Here is a 23,825-nt window from a genome sequence, read left to right as displayed (position 1 = left end):
TTATTGCATTCCTGACATTCCCTTGTGTGAGGGAATGCCAGGAATGTTTATATTGAGCAGCAAAGTAAGAATTTCATTGTGCAGGAAAACTCATTTAGCTTCTATTGTAATCAGAAAGGTTGAACGATACTTTATCTCGAGCTATGTTAAAGAAAAGACATAAAACGACCTTAATCTGTTCCTTGATGCAGATCCTTGCACTGTAAAACATTTCACAGCAAATCTTTAAGTGTCAATTGGTAATTATTTTTTTTCTATTTACATTCTCTTATATTGTAGAATGAAAGTACATTGCTAGAAATAAGGTTCATTAATGTCTGTTAAACTGAGAACACAACGCTGTTTGCTGTTCCATCAGTAAAATACTGTACAATTTACAGGCTGTTAACTGCATCTCATATTAAAGAAGGATAATTAAAGAATGTTGCAGCAGGGGTCCCCAACCGCCGAGCCCCGGCCCTGTACCTGTCCGTGAGGTATTTGTTACTGGGCTGCACAGAAACGGTAAATAACTTATATAATTTCCAATGTATTGATTATTAGAGTCTGGCAGGCGTTTTATTTTGAAAAACGACTGGATTTTCTCAGATCGACAATTTGCCTGTGAATCTTCACACGTCGAGATGCTTGCCGTGGTCACGTGATACCTTCTTCTTCCTTTCGCTTATTCTGTCAGTGGTCGCCACAGCGACTCAACCGTCTCCACTTCACCCTGTCCTTTGCATCGTCCTCTCCAGCACCAGCCACTCTCATGTCCTCCCTCACTAGAGACACTGTCTCTAAGCCGTCCATCATGGCAGGTCTCACCACTGTCTTGTAGACCTTTCCCTTTGTCCTCTCTGACACTATCCTATCACAGAGCACACCTGATACTTTCCTCCACCCGTTCCAGCCTGCCTGCACACGATTCTTCACTTCCTTTCCACATTCTCTCCATCACTCTGCACTGTTGACCCGAAGTACCTGAAGTCCTCGACCTTCTTTATGTCTATTCCTTGTAACCTAACCCTAGCCTTCGGCACAGAGAGATCAAGAACCCTGCGTTAAAAGACAAGAACGTAGAATTATTTGAAAGAAAATGAAAGACAGAAGCAATTATTGAGACTGCAACTTCAACAACTGTGCGTGCTATGGTGCGTAGATAGCGGTGTAATATTTAATAGTTATTACAAGTGCATAATATGTTTATATTGAGTCCTCTTTTTTTATTTAATTACCTTCAGGTCTGTAGAAAATGTGCACGGCATGAAACCGATCCGTGGCATCAAAAAGGATGGGGTCCCCTGTGTTGCTGCGCTGATGTATTAAAATGTTGTTGTCCCATTCGAGTTCCTCTCTTGTCAATTCTATTCAAATTAAAACACAAGCCAATGTTCCACCAAGTTTCATGGACATTTGTTCTGTTGTTTCGTGTAATCTTCGGAATCCGACCGACAAAACTTCCACAGAGGTCAGAGGTTATCACCAAGAAAAATACGGAAGCAGAAATCAGAAAATACAGTGTGTCCGTTGTATAAAGCTGCCGAACAGGGATACTAATAGAATGCATGCAGGCTTTTAAAAAAATAATTATAGAAAACTCAAGATTATGACGTTATTGAAGATCTGTAAACAACAATATTTACCGATTTTCTCAGGCCAAATAAATTATTCAACTCTTGAGTCATCTATGGTTTTATAATTTGTAAAGACAACATGAGTCAATACGTAACCACAGAACCTGACCTCGGAAAGCGCTTAGATCTTGAAACTTTGACGACCACAGTGGAAGGTAAGTCCCATCTTTTGTGAAGTGCAGCTTAATAAAGTCAGGCCTTATGATGCGTTTCTTTTCAAGCCATTTCCCTTCATATGAACATTATATAACCGATTTTGTTGCACTTTTTAATTAGAATTTAACATTTGTTCTGTTGATAGACATTCTAAGTGAAACCTATGACTCATAAAAACTTGAGTTGCTTCAAGCCTCTAATTACGTAATCTAAACGTTATACCCATAAGTTAATTTCCATGTTTATACAGCAGTGAGGACCGAAACCTTCAGGCCTAACTGCTACACAGATGTGTTTAATGATTAACAGTTCAGGGGATGTGCTGTGACTTGCTTATCTTTAAAAGACCGGAGCTCTTCGACCCTCCTAAGCTTCTGTGTGCAGATAGGAGAAGGAGCGGATCAGAAGAAAACAGAAGGAGATCAAATCAGAAAATGCTCCTGCTGCTTTGACTGATTTCTGATTGCTGGGATCATGTTGTCCGTCTCCATACCGCGAGCAAAATGCCTGCAGAAACCTCTGGTTGTCCCAAAACGACGCATGTTTGGACCGGGACCTTCCAATGTTCCTCCACGAATCACTGAGGCCGGGTCCAAGCCCGTCATTGGACACATGCATCCAGAGATGCTTCAGGTAACCCGGGGGATTTAAGCATTGTGTTTTAGACGCTGGTTAGTTTCTAGATTAAGCTATAAAAGCACAAAATATCGCATGATGTATTACAATAACTTAAACTCTAAGGTTATAAACTGCATTGATGAGAGTGCATATCAGACCCCTTTATGACTGCGAGTGAATTGTCTTTACATATCTTTACAAGATATGATTTTTTTTTTTTTAAAGCCTCCATTATAAGTAAATGGGAAAAATCGGATTGCGGCAGTGTCCGCATTCCGGATCCCACCCGGATGAAATTCTGTGGTATGATCGAGGTCCCCCACCTTGGTTTTCATGTTAAGGTTAGATTTAGATTACGATTAAACCGGTAAAGGGTTTGGTAATCAGCTGGGACGATGGAGGTCGTCTCATCTTCAAGAAAATGGATGGATGGTTACATTTTGGATCATGTCAATGAGAGTGTGAGAAAAAACTCTCGAGACTTCGATTTCTCCTTTAGCGGTATTCAAGGAAGCAGAGCCAGAAGACTGAAATGTATTTTAAATATGTTGCTGATTCATTCTCTGTCGATTAACCACTATGATCCCTAGGCTGCTTGTGATTGGACATTTAACTTGTGTTAGGGTCGGTCGCAGGCTACCACTCATTAAGGGAAAACATTTCTCATTTCTCAGATAATGGATGACATCAAAAGTGGAATCCAGTACATCTTCCAGACTCGTAACCCCATGACTCTCGCTGTGAGCAGCACTGGCCACAGCGCCATGGAGTGCGCCATTGTTAACTCGGTGGAGCCTGGGGATGGGGTTCTGGTCGCGGTCAATGGGATATGGGGGGAGCGAGCAGCGGAAATGGCGGAGAGGCTGGGTAGGACTGGAACTGTTGTTTATTTGTGTCTATATGTCTGTCAACAACAAATGAACGAATGCTCTAATTAGCATATGCCACGATTCCAACAGGTGCCAGAGTCGATACCATTGTGGCGCCCCCTGGAGGCATCTTCACTAACGCAGAAATTGAGCAGGTATCTCTCCCACCGTCCAGCCACGTTTTGACAAAAAAAGTGCCATTCTGCACGATGATGCTCTTGTCTTGTCGCAGGCCTTGTCAAAATCCCGTCCAGTGATGTTCTTCCTTGCACATGGAGAATCTTCTACGGGAGTCCTGCATCCTTTAGATGGCATCGGACAGCTGTGTCATAAGTAAGAGGCAACATCCGCGCCTTTGTCTTCGCCACATCTACGCTAACCTAACAGTTGCGATTGTGCCTGCAGGTATCGCTGCTTATTTGTCGTCGACTCTGTGGCATCATTTGGAAGTGCCCCTCTGTGCATGGACCAACAAGGTTTTGTATTTGTGCTCCATTCTATCTGGTGCAGCAGATACAAATCATTTACAGTGTTGAATGATTTGGTGACACCTGACACCAAAGCTTGGTTGTGCTGTGTTGTGGGCCTTTGTATTTGCAGAGATAGACATCGTATACACTGGCTCCCAAAAGGTTTTGAATGCTCCTCCTGGTACGGCCCCCATCTCCTTCAGTGAAAGAGCATGGTGAGGAATATATGCAGAAATATATATACAGGATAATATACGCAAACAAGTATATTTAAGGTTGGGTATGTCCACAGCCAGAAGATATTTAACCGGAAAACAAAGCCTTCGTCCTTCGCCCTGGATCTAGGGTGGCTCGCCCGCTACTGGGGATGTGACGGCAAGCCTTCGAGAGCGTGAGGCATTTCATCCCGGCTGCAATGAACTTTATCAGAGTCTCACGACAGCCGTTCTGAATATCGGGCTGCAATTTCCATTTCCTCGCTCCAGATATCACCACACAGGCCCAGTCAGCGCTTTCTACTCGCTGAGGGAGAGTCTGGCTGTCTTTGCTGAAGAGGTGGGACATGCTCAGAAAAAAAACGGATTGATTTGGAATCTGTTTGTGGCCTTAACAGTGCTGTACAAATGGCCATTTGAGTTTTAGAGAGGAAGAAAACCTTTGGTACTGCTGTCAGAAAAATGATTAGATACCAGCTAACCATTATCTTAACCCTAATCTTTCCTCAAATTTACCGCCCACCCCCCCTCCCCCAGATTAATATGTAAACCCAGATTAATGTGTTCTCTGAATATGATATCCAAAGGGTCTGGAGAAGTCATGGGAAAGACATGAAAAAGTTGCAGAGTATTTCCATGCTGGCCTCGAGAACATGGGTCTCAAACTTTTCGTCAAAGACAAAGTGAGTTTTAAGACAATGAGACAAATTAATTATGAGTCACAGTTACAATGAGAAATGTAAGATGATCAAATGGAATACGTTATTAGCGCTGACTTCAATGGTCGTTACAGAAAGCACGATTGCCTGCGGTTACCACCATCGTTGCTCCTCATGGATATGACTGGAAAGAGATCACATCATACATCATGAGAACACACGATTTAGAGATTTCTGGGGGTCTCGGGCCATCTGCCGGCTTGGTAAGAGATTGTGTGTTTGCATATTAAGATATTAAGCTTTTTATTAAGAAGTGGCTTAGACTTATTCACAGGTGTTTTTTTTGGTCTTTTCAGGTGCTTCGCGTGGGACTTATGGGATGCAACAGCACCAAGGAAAACGTTGACATGGTGTTGGCAGCACTGAAAGACGCGCTGAAACACTGCCACAAAAGCAAAGTTTGACACGATGGATTCTGTGGAAAGAATAATAATTTAAAGCAGTCAGAAAAAGACAGTGTGATAATGGTGATAATGCAGCTGGCCCATTATCTGTCTGTAACCATACAGACAGATAATGGGCCATGAACTCTACATACCTGAATTGACATATACACGCCTTTCCCTACTGGCTAGTCTGTCCCCACCAACTCTGTTCTGTACCCTGCACCCCCCCAGACCAGGCTTCTCCCCAGGGCTGGACAGCATCCTTTCATTGTGGGGGGAAATCCCGGCGTGTTTCCAGTGCAGCATTGTCATTCCAGTCTATGTTTGTTTAATGTGCACTAAATGTGCATGTAACCGCAACCTATCCTATCCTAAAGAAGCATTGCAGCCTGTTAGTGCGCGTGTGCAGAACTTCCCACTGGGATCAATAAAGTACTCTGATTCTGATGGCCTATCAAAGTAACTTCACTGATCATCTGTCCTTTGCCCCCCTTTAACCGATTTACAGAAAGATTTATATTCCCAGAAAGCATGAAACATATTCCTGCTGATGAGCTTGTCGCAGGAAATGGAAACGCCTTACAATAAAGTTATATAAAAACCGTAAGCCGGAAGTACGTCATTCATCATGTTTGTTTGCATCCGGTCGCTTCAAACTCGCGGAACAGGCGGGTAAATGCACCAGGACTCTGTATCTACGCGCTTGCGGGACTGGCGGCCGCCATGGCGTGTACGCGAGGCGCGCTCATCGTCCTGGAGGGGGTCGACAAGGCCGGCAAAACGACGCAGTGCAGGAAGCTCGTCCAGGCGCTGCAGCAGAGCGGCCGACCCGCCGAGATGATGCGATTCCCTGGTAAGCTAGCACGTCTAGCTGGCTCTCTGTTCGGCCTTGTGTAACCTGCTTTAATATGAGACGCGCTGCTGCTGTTGTTGTTGGGGGGTGGGGGGGGCAGACAGGACCACCACGATCGGGCAGCTGATAAGCGCATACCTGGAGAAAAGGAGCGATCTGGAGGATCACACCGTGCATCTGCTGTTCTCTGCGAACCGCTGGGAGCTGGTGTAAGACCCTCAATATTATTATTATTATTTATAATCATAACTTTCACTCTTCACAGCAGAAAAGGAATTTAGTTTGTGTTACTATTGTAAGCGGATGCATAGCCGGACGCATCTCATCCATCATCCCCATTGTTGTACTAAACTGACTCGAGCCTGTATCAGCCATATCTTCCCTATTCTGACGCAGGCCCGTGATGAAGAAGAAGCTGGCGCAGGGCACCACGCTGGTGATCGATAGGTACGCCTTCTCTGGGGTTGCTTTTACCAGCGCCAAACCGGTGAGTCTTCGCTTAGCGACGGATCTCTGCACCCATCCGAGCATGTCGTTATGCATGTGTGTGACAGGAACAACAGACGTTCTGACATCACTTCCAGGGTTTCAGCCTGGACTGGTGCAAGAACCCCGACGTGGGACTTCCCAATCCGGATCTTGTTATGTTCCTTCAGCTCAGTCCAGCTGAGGCTGCTCTCCGGGGTCAGTTTGGAGAGGAGCGATACGAAACGGGCGTTTTCCAAAGAGCAGTTCTACAGAAATTTGAACAGCTGACGAAGGATCCTTCAGTCAACTGGCAGGTGAGAAAGGAATCTGGATTGGAAAGCTCATTCAGCGCTGCCATTGAAATGCATCCTGGGTAATTCAATCACAAGGTATTATTCTGCAGTTCAGCAAACTGATCTCACTTCCCCACCCAGTGTGCATATAATCACTGCACAAACGGAAGGAGCGAATCGACATTACATTTGCTCTGTAAATGAGAAGGGTCAAATATGAAGAGTTTCTCAGACTCTGCATTAGCCAACATTTAAACTGAATTCAAACTCAGAAAACTGGGATTATTTTCTGGGAACTTCCCAGTCAATAAAATATCTTCTTTCATACATTTAATGTAATTGACGAAATCACCTGAAAAAAGTGAGTTCGACCAGCTGCTAAATATTCCCGGGTACATTGATGCCATGCAAACACAAGAAAAATCTTATTGGATTACAATTTAATACTAAATCTACAAAAAGGCACAAATGAGTCGGGGTTTCTGCTGACTCAACAACTGAACAAAAATTGCACAATTCCCACGCGTTAAAGGGATTCATGGATTCATCCATGTCCATCCATAGCTAAACAGGAGACAGGAGCAGCAAACCAGACGATGCTTAATTCTTTTCTCACGTCTGAACAGAACAGGGATAGTTTTTATTTTTTTAAACTACAAAAAGTGTATTTCATAAATTATACCAAGTCATTTTAAGTTGTGCGTCTTATTTATTTTGAAGCCTGCGTGAATGTAGCCTATTTTCATGTCATTCTGCTCTGATGGAGATTATGGTTTGTCCACATCAATACGTATTGTTTCTCCTGTGGCGGGAGGTTCTTTGTTCTCAAGTTAGGGTTAACTGTCCAATCAAGTCTGCCGCTTACGTTGGCAGGTAAGAGTTACCAAACCAATACTTGGCAATAAAGCAGGCATTGTTAATCCATTGGTTTTTAGATTGAGAGTGCTGAGGTCTCAGATACCTTGCGTTCACACCCATCAGTACCAGAGCTGAACTGGGCCAGACATGCATTCCCATCTGCCACTTGAATAGATCGTAGGAAGCAGTTTGTGACACAGAATAAACTTTTTGTTCCAGGTGATCGACGCCGCTCGGAGTGTCGAAGACGTGCACAAGGACATCGCCACCCACAGTCTCAATGCCATCGACACAACTCAGAACCTGCCCCTGGGAGAGCTGTGGAAGTGAACCGAGACCGGTCGAACTTGAAACTGTCTGCACGTTTAATCTGGAAGAGAAATGCTCTGTCATTCAAATATCATCATCAAATAGAACAGTCCACGGGATTCGGATTTTATTTTTTAGTTATTAATTCTCTTACATTGTTTTCCACCCGCCTATATATTGTTGATTAAATAAATAATATTCCAATGAGGGGGGGCGTATACGTTCTAGACTTGTCAGGGATACTTTGCATGAACGGTTAATACGACTCGTCTTCATTTGGTCGGGCTCTCAGAGTTATTAGCGACAAACAGCGAAAGCCATGGGCATCGTGAACCGTTGCGTTTCCGTACGACAAAACTGTTATGGCATATTTACTTTATGGAGTCATGGAAAGGCACCATATCACGTCAGAATCAACATTTAAAGTGTTAAGACTCGCACGGGAACACGTATGTGCGTACAGAATGCGTCCTGAGCTACAGCTTCCACCTGGCGCTCTCCACGTTGGCTGCAGACGGCATTCGGTGGCTGCGTGCGACACACACTGACGAGCCGGACGTCTCCCGGTTACGTTTGTCCGCTCTGACTTCCCTTCTGATACAGAGAAGAGGTAGAGAATCGCTCGCCGACTGTCCACGACGGTAAAATCACTGTCCGCCGTCTTCCTCACAGGGAAAGGATCTCGAACTCTTCATCTTCCGAATCAAAGAACCTCTCCAGCCTGTCTGAGTCCGAGAAATCTGCGAAGCGATTGTCGACGGGCGGAAGAGCAAAAAATAGGTGTTAAAATTCATCTTCCCCAAAATGACCTTTTGCAGGAGAGCTCGCTCACCAGGCGTTATGTTAATGGCGTCCATGCTGACCATGTGAGACGGCTGGCTGTCGACTAGTTCAAACATGGGTAGGCCCCCTCTGTTGCGGGACATCTGGTGGAGAAAGAGCATCATGTCATGATGTCTGCAGCGGGACAGCGACGCTCCGTTCCCGTGTTGACGCCGACATTACCCTTCTTATGCGCGTGCACCAGTCATCGAACTCGTCTTCGGTTCTGCAGAAGAAACCCTGTCGGAGACCAAAAGAAATCGTTTGTGGATGTCCGAGAACGTTTTCAGCTCCCGGTCACGTTTAACAACGGCCGTTGGCTTCAGATGCATCATCTGTAGATTTGTTTATAAAATGCCCCCCCCCCCTCCCCGTCGCTCCTACCGCTGCGATGGACGGGTCCAGTTCACAGATGTGCATGCGACAGGGCGGGTGCTGACAGTGGTACGTCTCATCGGGGACCTTGCCATCCGAACAGGGCTCCACTGCGGGTTGAGTGGTGTGTGGGTCTAAATAAATGAGCTCCTCTCCTGGGGGGGTAAAATGTGTCCATCATTAGATCGTTCTCTCCATGGCTAGCTGGCTGACGCTCGTAACCACAGGAATAACAGACATACCGACATAACCAATGAAGTAATGGGCGCTGTTGGGTTTCCCCCCAATGACCCCCAGGGACTGAGGCAGCATGAAGCATTGCTGTGAAACGAGAGCACAAGGTTTCACCTCGCTCCAGCTGGAGCTGACTTTGTGACACGCTGGAGCCCCCCTCCCCCCCTCACCTTCAGGGTTTCTATGTAGGCCTCGTTTATGTCACTCAGGCCCAGCCTGAGGGGAATGAGAAGGACCAGGGGTTTCCAGAGAGCCGTCTCCTCCTCGGCCAGCGCGCACGCCCCCTCCAGGCAGCCGTTGAGCTCGCCCGCCCCCGCTGGCTCGGCGCAGGCTCCTACGACCTCCAGCCAGGGCATACAGAGACGCTCTGCATCGAGAGAAGGAAAGAACACACACAAAACGACAAGAAAGAAACCTCAAATTCGGATAAGGATTAGTAGAAGACTGTCTTTGGGCCCGCAGCGCACGCACAGAAGACCCCCCCCCCCCCCCCCACGAACAGCTGCACTCACTGATCTCCTCGATCACCACGGTGTTGTCCATCGCCACGTGTACAACTAATCTGCTCCACGTATCAAACACGGCCAGCTTTCTGAAAGTACAACAACAAACGTAAGAAACTGGAAAGGTGATTATTTAAAGAGCTTTCGTTCGTTTCGATGCTTGATGCTGCGTCCATATACGGACAAGAAAGACGACATCGGATCGGGGTCAACAATTTGTTGGGTTCGCGTGTAACCGGATGATTGGAGTTAATTGGGCAGGCAGGTGTGGGAGGGAGCACCTGTGGCCCATTTACCACTGATTGGGGGGGGGGGCGTATATAGGTGCTTCCCCTCCCTCGTTCCAGCGTCCTCATTTGTGTTTTCCCCGTGTCACTGTCTTGTCTCTCCTTTTCTTTTGTTAGTTTTGTTTTTAGAGTGTTAATAGATGTTTTGAATTACTAATGCCGTGCCGGTCTTCAGTGTGAGCGGGCCTGTGCGTAAGTGCCGTCGGGAAACCCGCTAGAACGAGCTGGGCACCAAAAGGAAAAAAATAGATCTTTAGGTTGCAAGTCCTAAAGTGGCGTTGTTGGCAAACCATCGTCTAGCCCCATATGCCCAACGCCACACATGCATTCAATTTAAATATCTTTGGATTTTGGTCTTTAATTTAGTGAAAACAAGCAATTTTGAAGGGCGCAGCCTGGTGGTTCAGTAGTTAGCGCTGTTGCCTCAGAGCACGTAGGTTCCAGCCGGGTTTGATTTCTTTCTGTGTGGAGTCTACGTGGATTCTCTCCGGGTTCCTCCCACCTCCAAAAACACGTAGCTTAGCTGAACTGGACACCCCGATATTATCCGTGCATGCGAGTGTGTGCAAGAGTGGTTTTTATATGTGCGGCCCCACAATGCACTGCACCGCCTCGCGCCCATTGACTGCTGAGATAGGCTCCAGCATGACCCGGTGCTGGACAAAAGCGGTTGGAAAATGAATGTAAAACGTAATTAACAGAGAAATTGACAATAATGAAACTGAAACAGTGTCTGCAGCACTTACTTCAGAACCTGGGCCACCGTGTTGGGTCCGTACCACTGGCCTATAGGCTTTCCCTCTCCAACTCCCATTTGGGCTGCAGCAATTAGGAACACGAAGGAAACTCTGACGTCCATCTCACGAGTCCTCGACTGTTAGAAAGGTCCGACTCGCTACTTACCAATCTGATGGATGGAATAATAGCTGTCTTTTTTGTCAACGAAGGCATTGAGTATGCTGATGTACTCTTCTCTTTGTCTCTGGCCTTTGGCCCATCGCCAGTCTGAAAACAAGGAGACGCTCTTTCAGCCCGTTTAAAACCCGCCTCCTGGGGGTCATGCATGTTCACCAGAGAGCCGCGAGCGACACGCAGCGATAACACCTCGTGCCATCGATGCATAGAATATGTCCAGTTCTTACCTCTGCCTAAATGTCTACACACCAAAGCCTCACCCAGGATCATCTGGCCACACCGCAGCATACACCCCCAGCCCGTGTCTGACGTTGGCCCCGTCCCACCTGTAAAAAAAAAAAAAAAAAAAATCATGCATGAGATCCAACTTTGTGAGTCGATGTTAAAAATCTCAGTTATTTAAAACTTTAACTTACAGGGTTTGGCTCAAATGCACATTTCTTCACTTACCAATCGGTGGGAAGTTCTTTCTGTACGTGAGCCACAACCGCGAAGCAACGTCTGATAAAATCTCATCTTTCTCTGCGTGGAGAAATTACAGTACAACCTCAAAGATATACTTTACACATTGATTGTCTCTAATGCTAACTCTAAATGTCACACGCCTACCTGTGAGAGCACTATATTCCATCCCCAAGATCCACACAGGTTCTGGGGTCTCAGGAAAGTCTTCAAACTCCCCAAAGCGAAGTGTGTCGTATGTCAACGTAGCTGCAAAGCAGGACCACAGTCAGTGTTTCTACATCGTGTACATATCACAGATTTATTATTCCATAAATTAACTTTGTAATAAATTATGGCATTCCGCTTTTGCTCCTCTATCAGGTCCCACCCCGAACAAGACTCATGGGTCAAAAGAGGTCACCTTTTAAAAGAGACATTTTCCTTAAATATGCTCTAAAGAACTTTAAAAACATTGTGGTTCACTGTTAGTGTGCCGAAGGTAAGGCCTCGAGGCTTTCCTTTGTAGACAGCAACTATATGGGAAATCACAAAAGACAAATCACCAACCATTTAATGCTGAAATAAAAGTGTAAAAATGGATGATTTAATTCACTTTCTTGAAGATTGTTATAAATCTACCCTCATCTACCTTCACCTGTCTGTAGATTAAAGTGCTGGGAGATTTGTGAATGACAGATTTGACAAAGAATGGCCGATGATATCATGAACTGACTCCCACATTTGTCAAAATGCAACTGGATAGTGTTATCTGTTGTACTCTGACCTGGCCTGTGGGGGAAATAGTTACATATTTCATCATTCAAAGCTCCATTTTATTTCAGGATCTCTGTCACAAATGTAAAGGCTCATGCCCAGACTATCTCTGTGTCATCGCTGGTGTTTTTCAGAGCCACATATTCATTTTACAACAGTTTTCACTGGCCGCATGACACTTCATGACAGGCACAGTGACCTTTAATAAAAGAATACACCAGAATGGCACACAACAGACTAAATACTTCCATGGTCCAATAGTCCCCATTAATTCATAAATAATGTAAGGTTCCTGGATTTATTTGGATCTGCAGCAAACTTTACACACCTAAAGATTCTTTATTATTCCTTGAAATATTAAAGAAAATGTTTGCAATGTAAGAGTGACAAAAAGAAAATCCTCAATCAACCCGTGCATCCAGCTCAAAACGCATTCAGTAGTTTAACAAACCAGCAAATCAACAAACAAACTGAAAACAGGCTCCTTGGAGGATTTATTAAAAGAACTCGCATGAAAACAATCAAATCTATCAATATCTAATAACAAAAGTCTCGAGCCAATAAGCTGGTAATCAGAATAAATGAGTGCCTTTACAAAAATGCGATGGTAGAATGTAGTCATAACTCATAAGACATTATGCACATCATTGTGTAACCGGATGATTGGAGTTACTTGGGCAGGCAGGTGTGGGAGGGAGCACCTGTGGCCCATTTACCACTGATTGGGGGGGGGCGCGTATATAGGTGCTTCCCCTCCCTCGTTCCAGCGTCCTCAGTTGTGTTTTCCCCGTCTCGAGGGCAGGTTGGTCGTAGACTGTCACTGTCTCGCCTTCTCTTTTGTTTGTAGAGTGTTTTTAAGGAAGTTTTTAGAGTGTTAGTGAATGTTTTGAATTTAAATGTTTATACTCCGACGTCAGGGGTCACCAACACGGTGCCCGCAGGCCTGCTAAAACATATTGATATTTGTCTGTTTCCTAGCTCGTTAAATCATTATTGACAAGTATTGTGAGAAATCATGAACATCATTAATTACTAATAATAACGTAATTAAAAAGGCAAATCTGGTACTTCAGGAGTCTTTACGAAACTTTGCGTGCGTTCTTCGTACCCAGGAATCAGACCTCAGGTTCACAGGTCGGTGACCCTCGTCCAACGTTATGTGTCTGCAGTTTTCATCAACACCTAAGCTAAGTTTAAAACCTCAACCTCAAAGTTAATAAACGGGCTCAATAACCATCAGCTCCTATATGTTTGTAAACAGAAAGCTGGTTATTTTTACAGCTGAATAGTGACGGGACGTTGCAGTCGAATCAGAATAGACTGTCCTCATCTGAGAACCATTCATGGCCACCCGAGCCTCGTCTCTTTTCACGGCTGGCAGATTTGTTGATTCCAATTGCAGACTAACAACATGTCACGGTGACAGTGCGTCCACTGGGGTGTTCGTCCTGGGCGCAGCATATCGATGGTCGGTCCGTGGACAAAAGGCAGATGGTTACAGCAGCAAACGTAACAGCAGCATGTTACATTAACGGAGGTGACGGGAAGATACAAAGCAGCGTCGCAAGCTGTCAAAGCCGGAATCCCACCAGGAACAGGAGCAGCAGGCTAATGTTGATTAGCTGTTAGCTTTAGTCATCACTTTAGCAGGCTAAAGTCGCCGAGACTAGAGCGCTGCTAGAGTTGACAATCGTGTTGAGAGAGCGGGAGACCTGTTACAAAGAATGGTATTAGGTTTTCGGGATTATTATGTGCGAATAAAACATACCACGGCAGAGGAAAGGGGTTTATTTTACCGCAAAATATAGCTTACCCGCATCCATCCTGACGTGTTTCACCCTATCTTGTTTGTTGTTCTCTGCACTCTGACTTGCTTGGCCAATGAGATGAGAGCCCTTGGAAAGAGGCGGGATATATCTTATGATATCCAATTAGGTCTGAGAGGGGGGGCGTGGTTAGACCGAATTATTTTATCAAACCAATGAATTGCTGCTAAGTGCTGACGTATCTGTCCGCAATGTTTAGGCAAAAACATTTTTCAATAAACTAATTGACAAAATATAATATAGAAGTTGAGCTGACCAGACCTCTCACAGGTTTGTTATTTCACCAACGTCACACTGTTTGTTTGTTTGTCTGGCCGAGCGCATAACTCAAAAACTAGTAACCCAATCGACTTGAAATTTTTACACAAGCAAGGTTCTGTCCGTGGCTCGGTCCTCCCCGAGAATGGCATTGATCCGGATCTGGATCCAGATTCTGGAATTATTTTTACATCTGGAATCGTGCCTGTGCTGTAAACTGCCACTTTAAGAGGGAGGGACACGAATGGCATGATGGGAAAAAGAGTCCAGAAGGAGTCTTGTAGTACATTCCGGAGCAGCAAGCTAGAGCAGGTTTGGCTCCTCTGATCCGGAAGCCCTATTTACTGTCTCACAAGATCCAATAGTCTTTTGGAGGCGAGGGTCTGCAAGCTCTGATTGTCGTTTTCTAGTTTCTCTTGCCTTCGCCGTGTTATGGCTCTCGTGTGTTGCTCCGTGATGCCAATCTGTACGCCGCCAATGTCAGGTTGATATTGTTGTATGATTATCGTCACTGTGATTTCTGATTTAGATTTTTATACTTCCAGTCAGACTTACCTTGGTTTTTTGTTGGCTGTGGATTTCCGTTTTGCTCTTAGACATCCAGCCCGTCTCCCCTTAGTGATTGTTGTGGCTGTGAGTTTTGATTTCTGCACCTCCAGTCTTATTTGCTTTCGGCTGCGATTTTTTTGTCATATTTTTTGGACGTCCAGCTCGTCCCCACCCCCTCAGTCGTTTTACTGAGTGTAAGCTTCTTGGCGGAGGTAAAAATGCTCTAAGTTGCCGCAAATGTTATAAATATCTGGGTTTTCTCGCTTCAACGTGGAAAAAAACTGCATCAATCAAAGGATATCTTCAATTTTATTAACACATCTTACAATTGGTTTTGTTTTCAAAGTGGTTATTGGTGTCGTTCTTTAATCTATCTGCCAAATTTCCCTCACTGTCTCTGTCACTGTTTAAATGCTTTTATCTACCAGTGATGATGGTAATATGGAGAAGATTCCCCTTTTTTGTTTTCAACTATAAATGTGCTTATACGGACAAAGCGGCCAGGAAGATGAATGAATGGATGGAGCAGGTTTCATGATGGACCGACGACACGTCACTTGATCAAAATCGGTGCTTGATTGAATTTAAAATGCGAACACTATAAAACAATAACTTCTTCAAGACTAACGTCCACGCCCTCCGCTCAGGATGCGCTTCTATTGGCTGAGGCGTGAGCCTGTTGGCGTGGACGCCTCAGCGGACCCCCCCCATCCCTCCCTCCATCCCACCGGCGATGCGCGCTGTGCGTTATGACGCGTCAGCGCCGTCGAGTGCGTTACGTGTCCTGGATCCTCATTATGTAATGCTGCTGCCGCACGGCACTGAGTTGCAGGGGGCAAACTGGCGGATGGATAATTCAGGGGCAAATGACGTCGTGCTGCCTCGCCACAGAGCGTACTGACGCCCGCTCATGGTTGGCGCAATGTTGGGTGTAAATAGCAGCAGATCGGCGTGATTGAGGCCGCTCGGGCATCAGTGGCCTATCCCCGAGGCGCACGGGCGTCTGGGACCTTCAGAGGCTGCGCTGCGCGTCTCCGTTTCAATCCTCTCTGTTATCAGTGGGAATAAACCAATGCGGGTTTGCTGCTTCAGGGAGGAAAGAGGTTCGCGTCTTGTTCCCCATCGCGCTGGTTTCAGCCGTCAGCTGCGCTGAGCTGCGGTACGAACAATGGCGGGACCCGAGCAGTGCCAGCAGCAGCAGCAGCAGGTCCAGGTGACGGCAGAGCGCATGGATGATGCTGAGATGGCTCTGCAAGGGATCAACATGCTGCTCAACAACGGATTCAAAGAAAGCGACGAGCTCTTCAGGCGATACAGGTATCTATAAATGAATCGGTGTCGGAGGGTGTTTTAGATATCACGAAGAGTTGGAACTATCTCATAAAGGTCTTACGTACAGCGTGTATTCTGTCACATTAGGATGAACCAAAACACCGTTTAATATATGCATTATTTTGGTGTCTGTCATGATTCATTGAAGGGTATTTCCTGTTGGAAATTCATGTCATCAGAATTCTTGCCGCTCTTATATTGACCGATTATTAGGAACCGCTTTATTGTTTCTAAAAAAAGAAAAAAGAAGGAGCTACCATTTTCAGATATGTGAAGAAATCTCCTAAAGCATGTCCCAGAATGTTGAACATTCTGTATGGTCAGGGCTTCATTTGAAGACCCTTCATTAGATTTTTGAAACATATATATATATGCTTTAGGAGATTTCTCCACATACCTGAACATGGTAGCTCCTTCTTTTTTCTTTTTTTAGAAACAATAAAGCAGTTCCTAATAAATCGGTCAATATAAGAGCAATAACACTTCTGATGGCATGAATTTTATATATATCTATATATAGATGTATATAATTTGGGAGCAATTGACTGATTTTTGCCGGTAGACGTCGGGCAGTCGAGACTTCTCGTCAAGCAGATAGTCTTCAGATCTCTGATAGATCGTGACAACTGAACGTTGGGATTGGGGCTGCACCTCTTCCTGCATGCAGGAGCGGTTATCTTTCCTTTTGGCATGTGATTTATTATTCTCCTCCCTGTTCTCCTTCAGGACTCACAGCCCACTGATGAGCTTTGGGGCCAGCTTCGTGAGTTTCCTGGTGAGTTTCCTCTCAGCTGCTGATAAAAATGACCCAATAAAATACCAACGGCTGTTTGCGTTCAGCTGTCACAGTTCATAAAGAAATCTCTCGCGATCAAGACCTGATATAACCTGATCTGAGTTGCGTCATTGTCACCACCGGCATCCTCTCCGCTGCTTTTTCCGTCCATTAACATAATGGGTGCGTCTTCCTCTCAACAGCAGCACAGCTCCCCTAGAGAAGCTCATTACGGTAACGCTGCATCCATCACTGATGAAAGAAAGGAGATGTTTCACAGTGTGGTGGTCACACACACACACACACACACACGCATACCCACACACGCATACCCACACAGAGTCACTTGCCCTAGTGATGAAACCCACACAGCGTGAAGTGAGAGATGATGTCATCCTCTGTACCCAGATGCAAATGTCTGTAGGGCAGTGGGGGAGGGGAGGGGGCGGTCATATTTATTCATGCATAAATGCAGCAAATATTGAGAAAGTGTATCTCTTAGACAAGATACTATCAAAATATCAAACCACTGTAATGATATGTAAATGTCGCCCAACTGTCGGAAGATATGTTTCAGGCCTGAGCTCTAATATTGATTGGTTTGAAATTGGTACATTGTTAAAATTCATAAAAAATAATAATTCATGCATCGTAGTTCATATTCTTTGACCTGTGAGTAGCTATGAACCTGGTCACTTTAAGATTAAGATGACTTTATTGTCTATGCATATCACACATCAATGCCATTTACACCCTACTACTAGGGCCCCTTTAACAATCGATGCACATACAGAATGTAGGGGCCCTGTGACATGCATGGAGGGGGCATAGGGCGTCATCCTGATGTTTAAATAATCAAAAAGTGAGGCACGCGAACACATGCAGCAAAAACTCTCTAAATAAATCTCTAACATTCATGAAACAAGTTGACGAGGGTTTGACATCAGATTAGCTGCACTGTAGCTAATCTTAGAATTGTATCTGATTTAGATTTTTACAGAATTCAGCATTTTATATTCATGTAATCAGTTGCGGTCGATGGGAAACGGAGCTCCTCTAAACACCTGCTGTTTTACTATTGCAGCAGTCTGTGTCTTGCTATGCCACCCTGGTGGCTGCCAGATCGAGCTGTGTCCTGTCACCTGGCCCACCAACATCATGACTTGGTGTCAAAGGTTGTAGGTTAGAGCCAAGGAACAAAATTGCAACACATTCCTCTGAATCATGGGGGTGTAAATGATTTTGTCACTCTTTAAAGGGAGCTGAGGAGATTTCCCCAACATCAGACTGTTTCTTCTTGTGTTTATCTGTGCAGGGCCTTTTCAGGCCTAAACACAGCAGGGCAGAAAGAACCCTATGTTCTCTGCAAGACGCCTCCCCTCCGGTCAGAGCATGTCTCTGGTAATGAGTCAGCTCAAGCATAGAGCCACCACTGTAAAACTAGACTTAATGCTTTTGTCTGATATATACCCACATTTATTGCATTGCATTGTAGAATGCCATTATGACCTTTGAGGAGGAGAAGATGCAGATGGCCTGCGATGACCTGAAGACCACTGAGAAGCTGTGTGAGAGCGACAACGCTGGAGTCATAGAGACGATCAGAAACAAGATTAAAAAAAGTGTGAGTTCAACACTGTGGGCCATTGTGAATGTCGCGTGGCAAAATAAACCCGTGAGCCAACAGTGACAAAAGCAACTGAAGAAGTGCTACTGATACACTAACGTACGCGTTCGGTTCTGTTTCACTTCCGTGTGTCTAAATGTCACTGCAGGGAGTTCATGTTCATATTCTCAGCATCAGGCCTAGCGATGCAGACAGAAGTGAGATCATGCCAAGCCCACCCACAGATTCAGTTAGTGCTTCTGTGAAATGTAATCACCTAAGTGATGGAGGAGTAGGGGGGGGGCAGTCCAGCAGCTGGGGTCATTCAGGAAACGCCACATTATATTGGCAGCCAGCCTCTGAAGAACAATGGCGGGTGTGTGCTTGTGCTAACTGCTTGTTGTGTGTGTGTGTGTGTGTGTGTGTGTTTTACAGATGGACACCCAGCGGTCAGGCGTGGTCGTCGTGGACCGGCTACAGAGACAGATCATCGTCGCTGACTGTCAGGTGTATCTCGCCGTGCTCTCCTTCGTCAAGCAGGAACTTTCAGGTGATGAATCTTACCCAGAAGGCTTTGCGTCATCATTGTGGTGTGTGTGTCATTTGTATAAATAGATTCACATGCAGAAGACAAAAGATGATCTGCTCATATTTTTGGAAGCGCTACTATAAATCTTAAGGTGGAATAAATGGATTTTTATAATGTTTGTATGTGATTATTGCGTAGGCTGCATGAAACGTCTGCTGCGTTAGCGTCAACATGTTTTTGTTTGTTAATTCAAAGCTCAGGTTAGCATGCAAACATGCTCACTCGCTAACGCGCTTGTGTCAAGCAGCGTTAGTGTTGGCCATGCTGGGTATTGTAGTTCAATCTGACTTGATGAAAAGTTAAGTCATCAAATTCATTGAACACAATTCAAATGAGCATTGCAATCTATCAGATGCCGCTGGAGTTGTATTTCAGTATGGACCACAGTAGTAGAATGACAGACAGAAAGTTACTGCCGACTCCACGAAGTGAGAAAAGTCCATCAATAGATGAATTGATCATGAATCTATTCGTTGGCTTCAGACTAACCTCAATTACATTACAAATGCATTTTGTTTCTTATAATAGCCTACATCAAAGGAGGCTGGATCCTTCGGAAGGCATGGAAAATGTACAATAAGTGCCACAGTGACATCAGCCTGCTGCAGGACACCTGTGAGCGGAGGCCGTCTGTCAACCAGGTGTCCCTCTCGACGGACAACGGCAACCACAACGCGCCGGAGGAGAACGGGGTGACGCCAGAGGCCCTGGACCGACTCAAGGGCTCCGTCAGCTTCGGCTACGGCCTTTTCCATCTGTGCATCTCCATGGTGCCGCCACACCTGCTCAAGATTATCAACCTACTGGGTTTCCCTGGCGACCGTCTCCAGGGCCTGTCCTCCCTCATGTATGCGAGTGAGAGCAAAGATATGAAGGCACCGCTGGCCACGTGAGTAGACAGATAGCATTAGAGGGGTGACAGGTCCCCCGTCAGTCTGTCCTGTAAGATAAAGACCTAACTATATTAAAAACAATTACATTCTTTGACTAGAAATCTTTCAAAGTTCATATTATTGATAATTCTGCAGATTGACTCTCTTATTTTGACAGAATCAAATTAAGCTAGAAAGTTTTAATGTGATGAGTATTCATCAGATTTACAGAAACACATTGTTTATTAAGAAAACACTGTATAGCGATTGTGTTTGAGGAGCTTGTTTTCTGTTGTGCGCGATGCTACACACACTACCTTAGCAAATGTTGCTGATTATACACGCTGTTTGAACAGATGTAGGAAGTGAATACAGCCCATGTAGAGCTCTTCTTCATCAGCGTGCATATTTAATGTCATAAACCTACGTTGATAGTCTGCTAGGATAAAAAGAACAGTGGGTTCAGTAATCTGCTCTGCTTCTTTTATGAATAAATGAAATGTATTATGAATTCAGAACGTTGTTTATCGTCCAGTATTGAGACATTTTGGACACTTTGTCTTTGTTCAGCTGCAGGTGGTCAAGAAAATAAACAAGCAACAATTTCTTATATTTAGGAAACCAATGGAAAACTCCGGTGGCTCTGTGTGGGTGTTCTCGACTATCTCCACCAATAGTAGCAACCAATTCATTAATTGAATCAGAGGCGCTATACAATTACATAAATGATGCTGATCCTGGCTCCTAATTAGATTAAAAGTTTTCTTGTATTTTTAGCACTGGTAACCTTCTGCTGGCATTATTTGTACTATAATAGTATAATTAAAATAGTAGTTCACAGCGAGGCATGGACATCATGGTCCACGTTTCTAACTATGGCCTTTGACCTTTGAGAGAGAATTTAGTTTTTGATTTGATTATGTTATGATGTGTGCCTTAAGCCGTGGGCCTTCTCACGATTTTATTATGTTCGCATAATGACAATAAAGTATCTTGAATCTTGAATCTTGACCCACCAGCAAATGTTTTGTTTGCAATGCGCCAGATTTGCCCTTGACCTTAACCTACCATTAAAAGAAGTGCTCTGTCACGCGCGGAGCTCCACGCTCACCTTTCCTAACCTGCTCTGTTTAGATCCCCAGCGAGCTTCAGATGATAAGTTCATGTTGTGTCAGGGATGAGGCTTCCCGCTGTGTTGCACAGGTTGGCCCTCTTGTGGTACCACACGGTAGTGCTGCCTTTCTTTGCCTTGGATGGCTCCGATACGCACGAGGGACTGCTGGAGGCCAAATCGATTCTGCAGAGGAAGTCGGTGGTTTACCCCAACTCATCCCTCTTCATATTCTTTAAAGGACGAGTCCAGAGGCTGGAGGTACGATTAGCAGGCTCAGAGGTGCTTGCATGCCTAACTTTCACATACCCACTGAAACTGTAAGTGGTTAATGTTTTAGACATTAGACAGACAGACAGTGATGGATGGATGGCATCGGATCCACCATCTACTTTTCAAGCTGTGTCATTTAACACATGGATGTGGTGTTTAGCGTACGCCTAACACACCCGCCTGTGTGTGTGTGTGTTCTCCCTACCCCCCCCAGTGTCATATCAACAGTGCTTTGGCCTGTTTCCATGATGCACTAGAGCTCGCGTCAGACCAAAGAGAGATCCAGCATGTGTGCCTCTATGAGATCGGTGAGTTTTCTCATCAGGCCGTAGTTGCGGAATACCGGATCATGCTTTACGGGACGGGGAGGGATTCGTTTTTGGTCGGCCTGTTTTGTCTTTGATCAGGTTGGTGCAGCATGATAGAGTTGAATTTTGAAGACGCGTTCAGGTCGTTTGAAAGGCTGAAGAATGAGTCGCGTTGGTCTCAGTGCTACTACGCCTACTTGACCGGAGGTGAGCCTGTTAACCCAGCGGCGTATGCTTACACTTACACTCTATGTATTTTATTGTCTTTTTTATTTATGTCTTTTTTTTGTCTCTGTCCAGTATGTCAGGGTGCGTCAGGTGACCTGGACGGAGCAAGCGGAGTTTTCAAAGACGTGCAGAAACTGTTCAAGAGAAAAAACAACCAGATAGAACAGTTTGCAGTCAAAAGGGTCAGTTTTCCGTTCGATTTGCTCTCAGCATCCTCTTTTAAAAGCCGTAACGAACGTTTCCCCTCCTGTGTCTGAATTCTGTCTGCAGGCTGAGAGGTTGAGAAAGATCTCGCCAACCAGAGAGCTATGCATTCTGGGTGTAATTGAAGTGCTGTACCTGTGGAAAGCGCTTCAGAACTCCTCCTCATCTAAACTGCAGATAATGAACCAAGGTGAATTAAACCTTCAAGCTGCATGTCGACATAAACTGATTAGAGAATTCTACGAGTTCCATCTTTACGCCTTGTGGTGACTTTCTTTTTTTATGACCAGTGTTACAGAGTTTAGATGAAGCCTTGTGCAGAGGCCTGAAACACCTCCTTCTTGGTGCCGTTCACAAATGTCACGGGAATATTAGAGACGCCGTTCAGGTATCAATCCCTCTGAGCAGTGTCGGGCGTTACATTTAATCTACACTCTAAAACGCTGTAACCTAACATACATTACTCTCCGTCCTGTGATCCAGGCATTCCAGCTGGCTGCCAGAGACGAGTATGGACGTCAGATCAACTCCTATGTTCAGCCTTACGCTGTCTATGAAGTCGGATGCATACTCCTTGCAAAACCCGAGGTCAGTCTTCTGTTCACAATGTTGTTATTCTCCTTCCCTCACATTTTATTTGGATTGTGATGTGACATCATGCTCACGCACTCTTCTGTGTGTTGCGATCCAGACAGTGGGGAAGGGAAGATCATTGCTACTTCAGGCAAAGGTAAAGAAGATATTTTATTTTCCAGAAAATGTGACAAATGTGCTTTGAAATTATTTAGATTCATATTTGTAGTTGCAGATCCTAATCTATTTATCTCTCTCTGTGTATATACATATATGTCCTTTTTTCTGTCTGTCTGTCTGTCTCTGTCCCTCCACCCATTTTAGGAGGATTTTACAGGCTATGACTTTGAGAACAGGCTTCATGTCCGCATCCATTCAGCCCTGGCTTCTTTGAAGGAAGTAGTGCCTCAGTGAAAAGAGGAATGTATTTATCGAGCTTGTAATGTTTCTCATTGATTTGCGAATTTGGAGGATTTCAGACGTGCACCATTTGTCCCACAATAGTAGCTTTGCAACAAATTAAGAAGTAAGAGGTGCAGTTTCAAAGTTTTTCAAAAGCACGCAAAGTTTCCGCACTTCAATAATAAAATGTTAACAGTAAATAAGGATTATTTTCCATGCTACATATAATCGAAAAAGATAAGGGAAAGAGGTGTCAAATTGATTTTATACATACTGTACCTCATTAATGACTCCATGGGTTGTTTATTTTTCAGCAGTGACTTAATCAGTCATACTTTTTCCACTAACTCCTAACTTGTCAAATTGCTAATGGGAATTAGGTATTCACTATTTAATTATGAGAAAAACATTTGATCATTACTCCACAACGTCCTCATGTTTTCTCCCTGGAGGCATCAGGCATCGCTCCTGTGCACTATGCATGGTATCAGTGACCTGAAGTCTACATTAAAGTCAGTTGTACCTGTGTGTCCATTCCTGCAAATACACTAAGGTGTTAACATGCAGTACTGTAATATTACTATTGAAAGGTGCTGCTAAATGTCAGCCTAATAAAATATATTGATATTAAGTTATTTTAATAGTGTTTTGGTGATGCAAGATGTTCAGTTCATATTTTGTTTGTAACATAGCAGAGGATTTAAGGTCTAATTTATGGTATTTTTAGTTTGAATC

General features: G+C 44.7%; 4 protein-coding genes across 4 annotated transcripts; 3 read left to right on the top strand and 1 right to left on the bottom strand.

Annotated features, from left to right (window-relative positions):
* The first annotated feature begins 2,246 nt into the window (after positions 1 to 2,246).
* Positions 2,247 to 5,067, top strand: agxta (alanine--glyoxylate and serine--pyruvate aminotransferase a). The gene is made up of 11 exons (XM_068743357.1): positions 2,247 to 2,405; positions 3,065 to 3,257; positions 3,350 to 3,414; positions 3,492 to 3,592; positions 3,665 to 3,735; positions 3,860 to 3,944; positions 4,022 to 4,120; positions 4,215 to 4,284; positions 4,532 to 4,627; positions 4,738 to 4,866; positions 4,960 to 5,067. Exons 1-11 carry the CDS (start codon positions 2,247 to 2,249, stop codon positions 5,065 to 5,067), a joined length of 1,176 nt encoding a protein of 391 aa, XP_068599458.1.
* A 657-nt stretch (positions 5,068 to 5,724) lies between these two features.
* dtymk (deoxythymidylate kinase (thymidylate kinase)) lies at positions 5,725 to 8,054 on the top strand. Its single transcript, XM_068743044.1, has 5 exons — positions 5,725 to 5,902; positions 6,003 to 6,111; positions 6,299 to 6,389; positions 6,487 to 6,684; positions 7,741 to 8,054. Exons 1-5 carry the CDS (start codon positions 5,773 to 5,775, stop codon positions 7,849 to 7,851), a joined length of 639 nt encoding a protein of 212 aa, XP_068599145.1. The 5' UTR covers positions 5,725 to 5,772; the 3' UTR covers positions 7,852 to 8,054.
* A 156-nt stretch (positions 8,055 to 8,210) lies between these two features.
* On the bottom strand, positions 8,211 to 14,054 carry atg4b (autophagy related 4B, cysteine peptidase). The gene is made up of 13 exons (XM_068743043.1): positions 13,998 to 14,054; positions 11,576 to 11,677; positions 11,417 to 11,488; positions 11,194 to 11,292; positions 10,955 to 11,056; positions 10,798 to 10,870; positions 9,774 to 9,853; positions 9,432 to 9,628; positions 9,270 to 9,348; positions 9,037 to 9,182; positions 8,836 to 8,892; positions 8,663 to 8,756; positions 8,211 to 8,570 (listed from the first exon to the last, which is right to left on the bottom strand). The coding sequence occupies exons 1-13, from the start codon at positions 14,005 to 14,007 to the stop codon at positions 8,497 to 8,499; spliced, it is 1,185 nt and encodes a 394-aa protein (XP_068599144.1). The 5' UTR covers positions 14,008 to 14,054; the 3' UTR covers positions 8,211 to 8,496.
* Positions 14,055 to 15,985: 1,931 nt separating this feature from the next.
* On the top strand, positions 15,986 to 23,102 carry LOC137899662 (tetratricopeptide repeat protein 39C-like). Its single transcript, XM_068743700.1, has 14 exons — positions 15,986 to 16,134; positions 16,876 to 16,924; positions 18,420 to 18,548; positions 18,966 to 19,080; positions 19,648 to 20,008; positions 21,195 to 21,363; positions 21,590 to 21,683; positions 21,783 to 21,890; positions 21,984 to 22,093; positions 22,182 to 22,305; positions 22,406 to 22,503; positions 22,599 to 22,703; positions 22,807 to 22,845; positions 23,013 to 23,102. Exons 1-14 carry the CDS (start codon positions 15,986 to 15,988, stop codon positions 23,100 to 23,102), a joined length of 1,740 nt encoding a protein of 579 aa, XP_068599801.1.
* Positions 23,103 to 23,825: the final 723 nt, after the last annotated feature.

Source organism: Brachionichthys hirsutus, chromosome 9 (genome assembly GCF_040956055.1).
Source record: "Brachionichthys hirsutus isolate HB-005 chromosome 9, CSIRO-AGI_Bhir_v1, whole genome shotgun sequence".
Classification (NCBI taxonomy): domain Eukaryota; kingdom Metazoa; phylum Chordata; class Actinopteri; order Lophiiformes; family Brachionichthyidae; genus Brachionichthys; species Brachionichthys hirsutus.
This window is presented reverse-complemented; position numbering and strand designations above follow the sequence as displayed.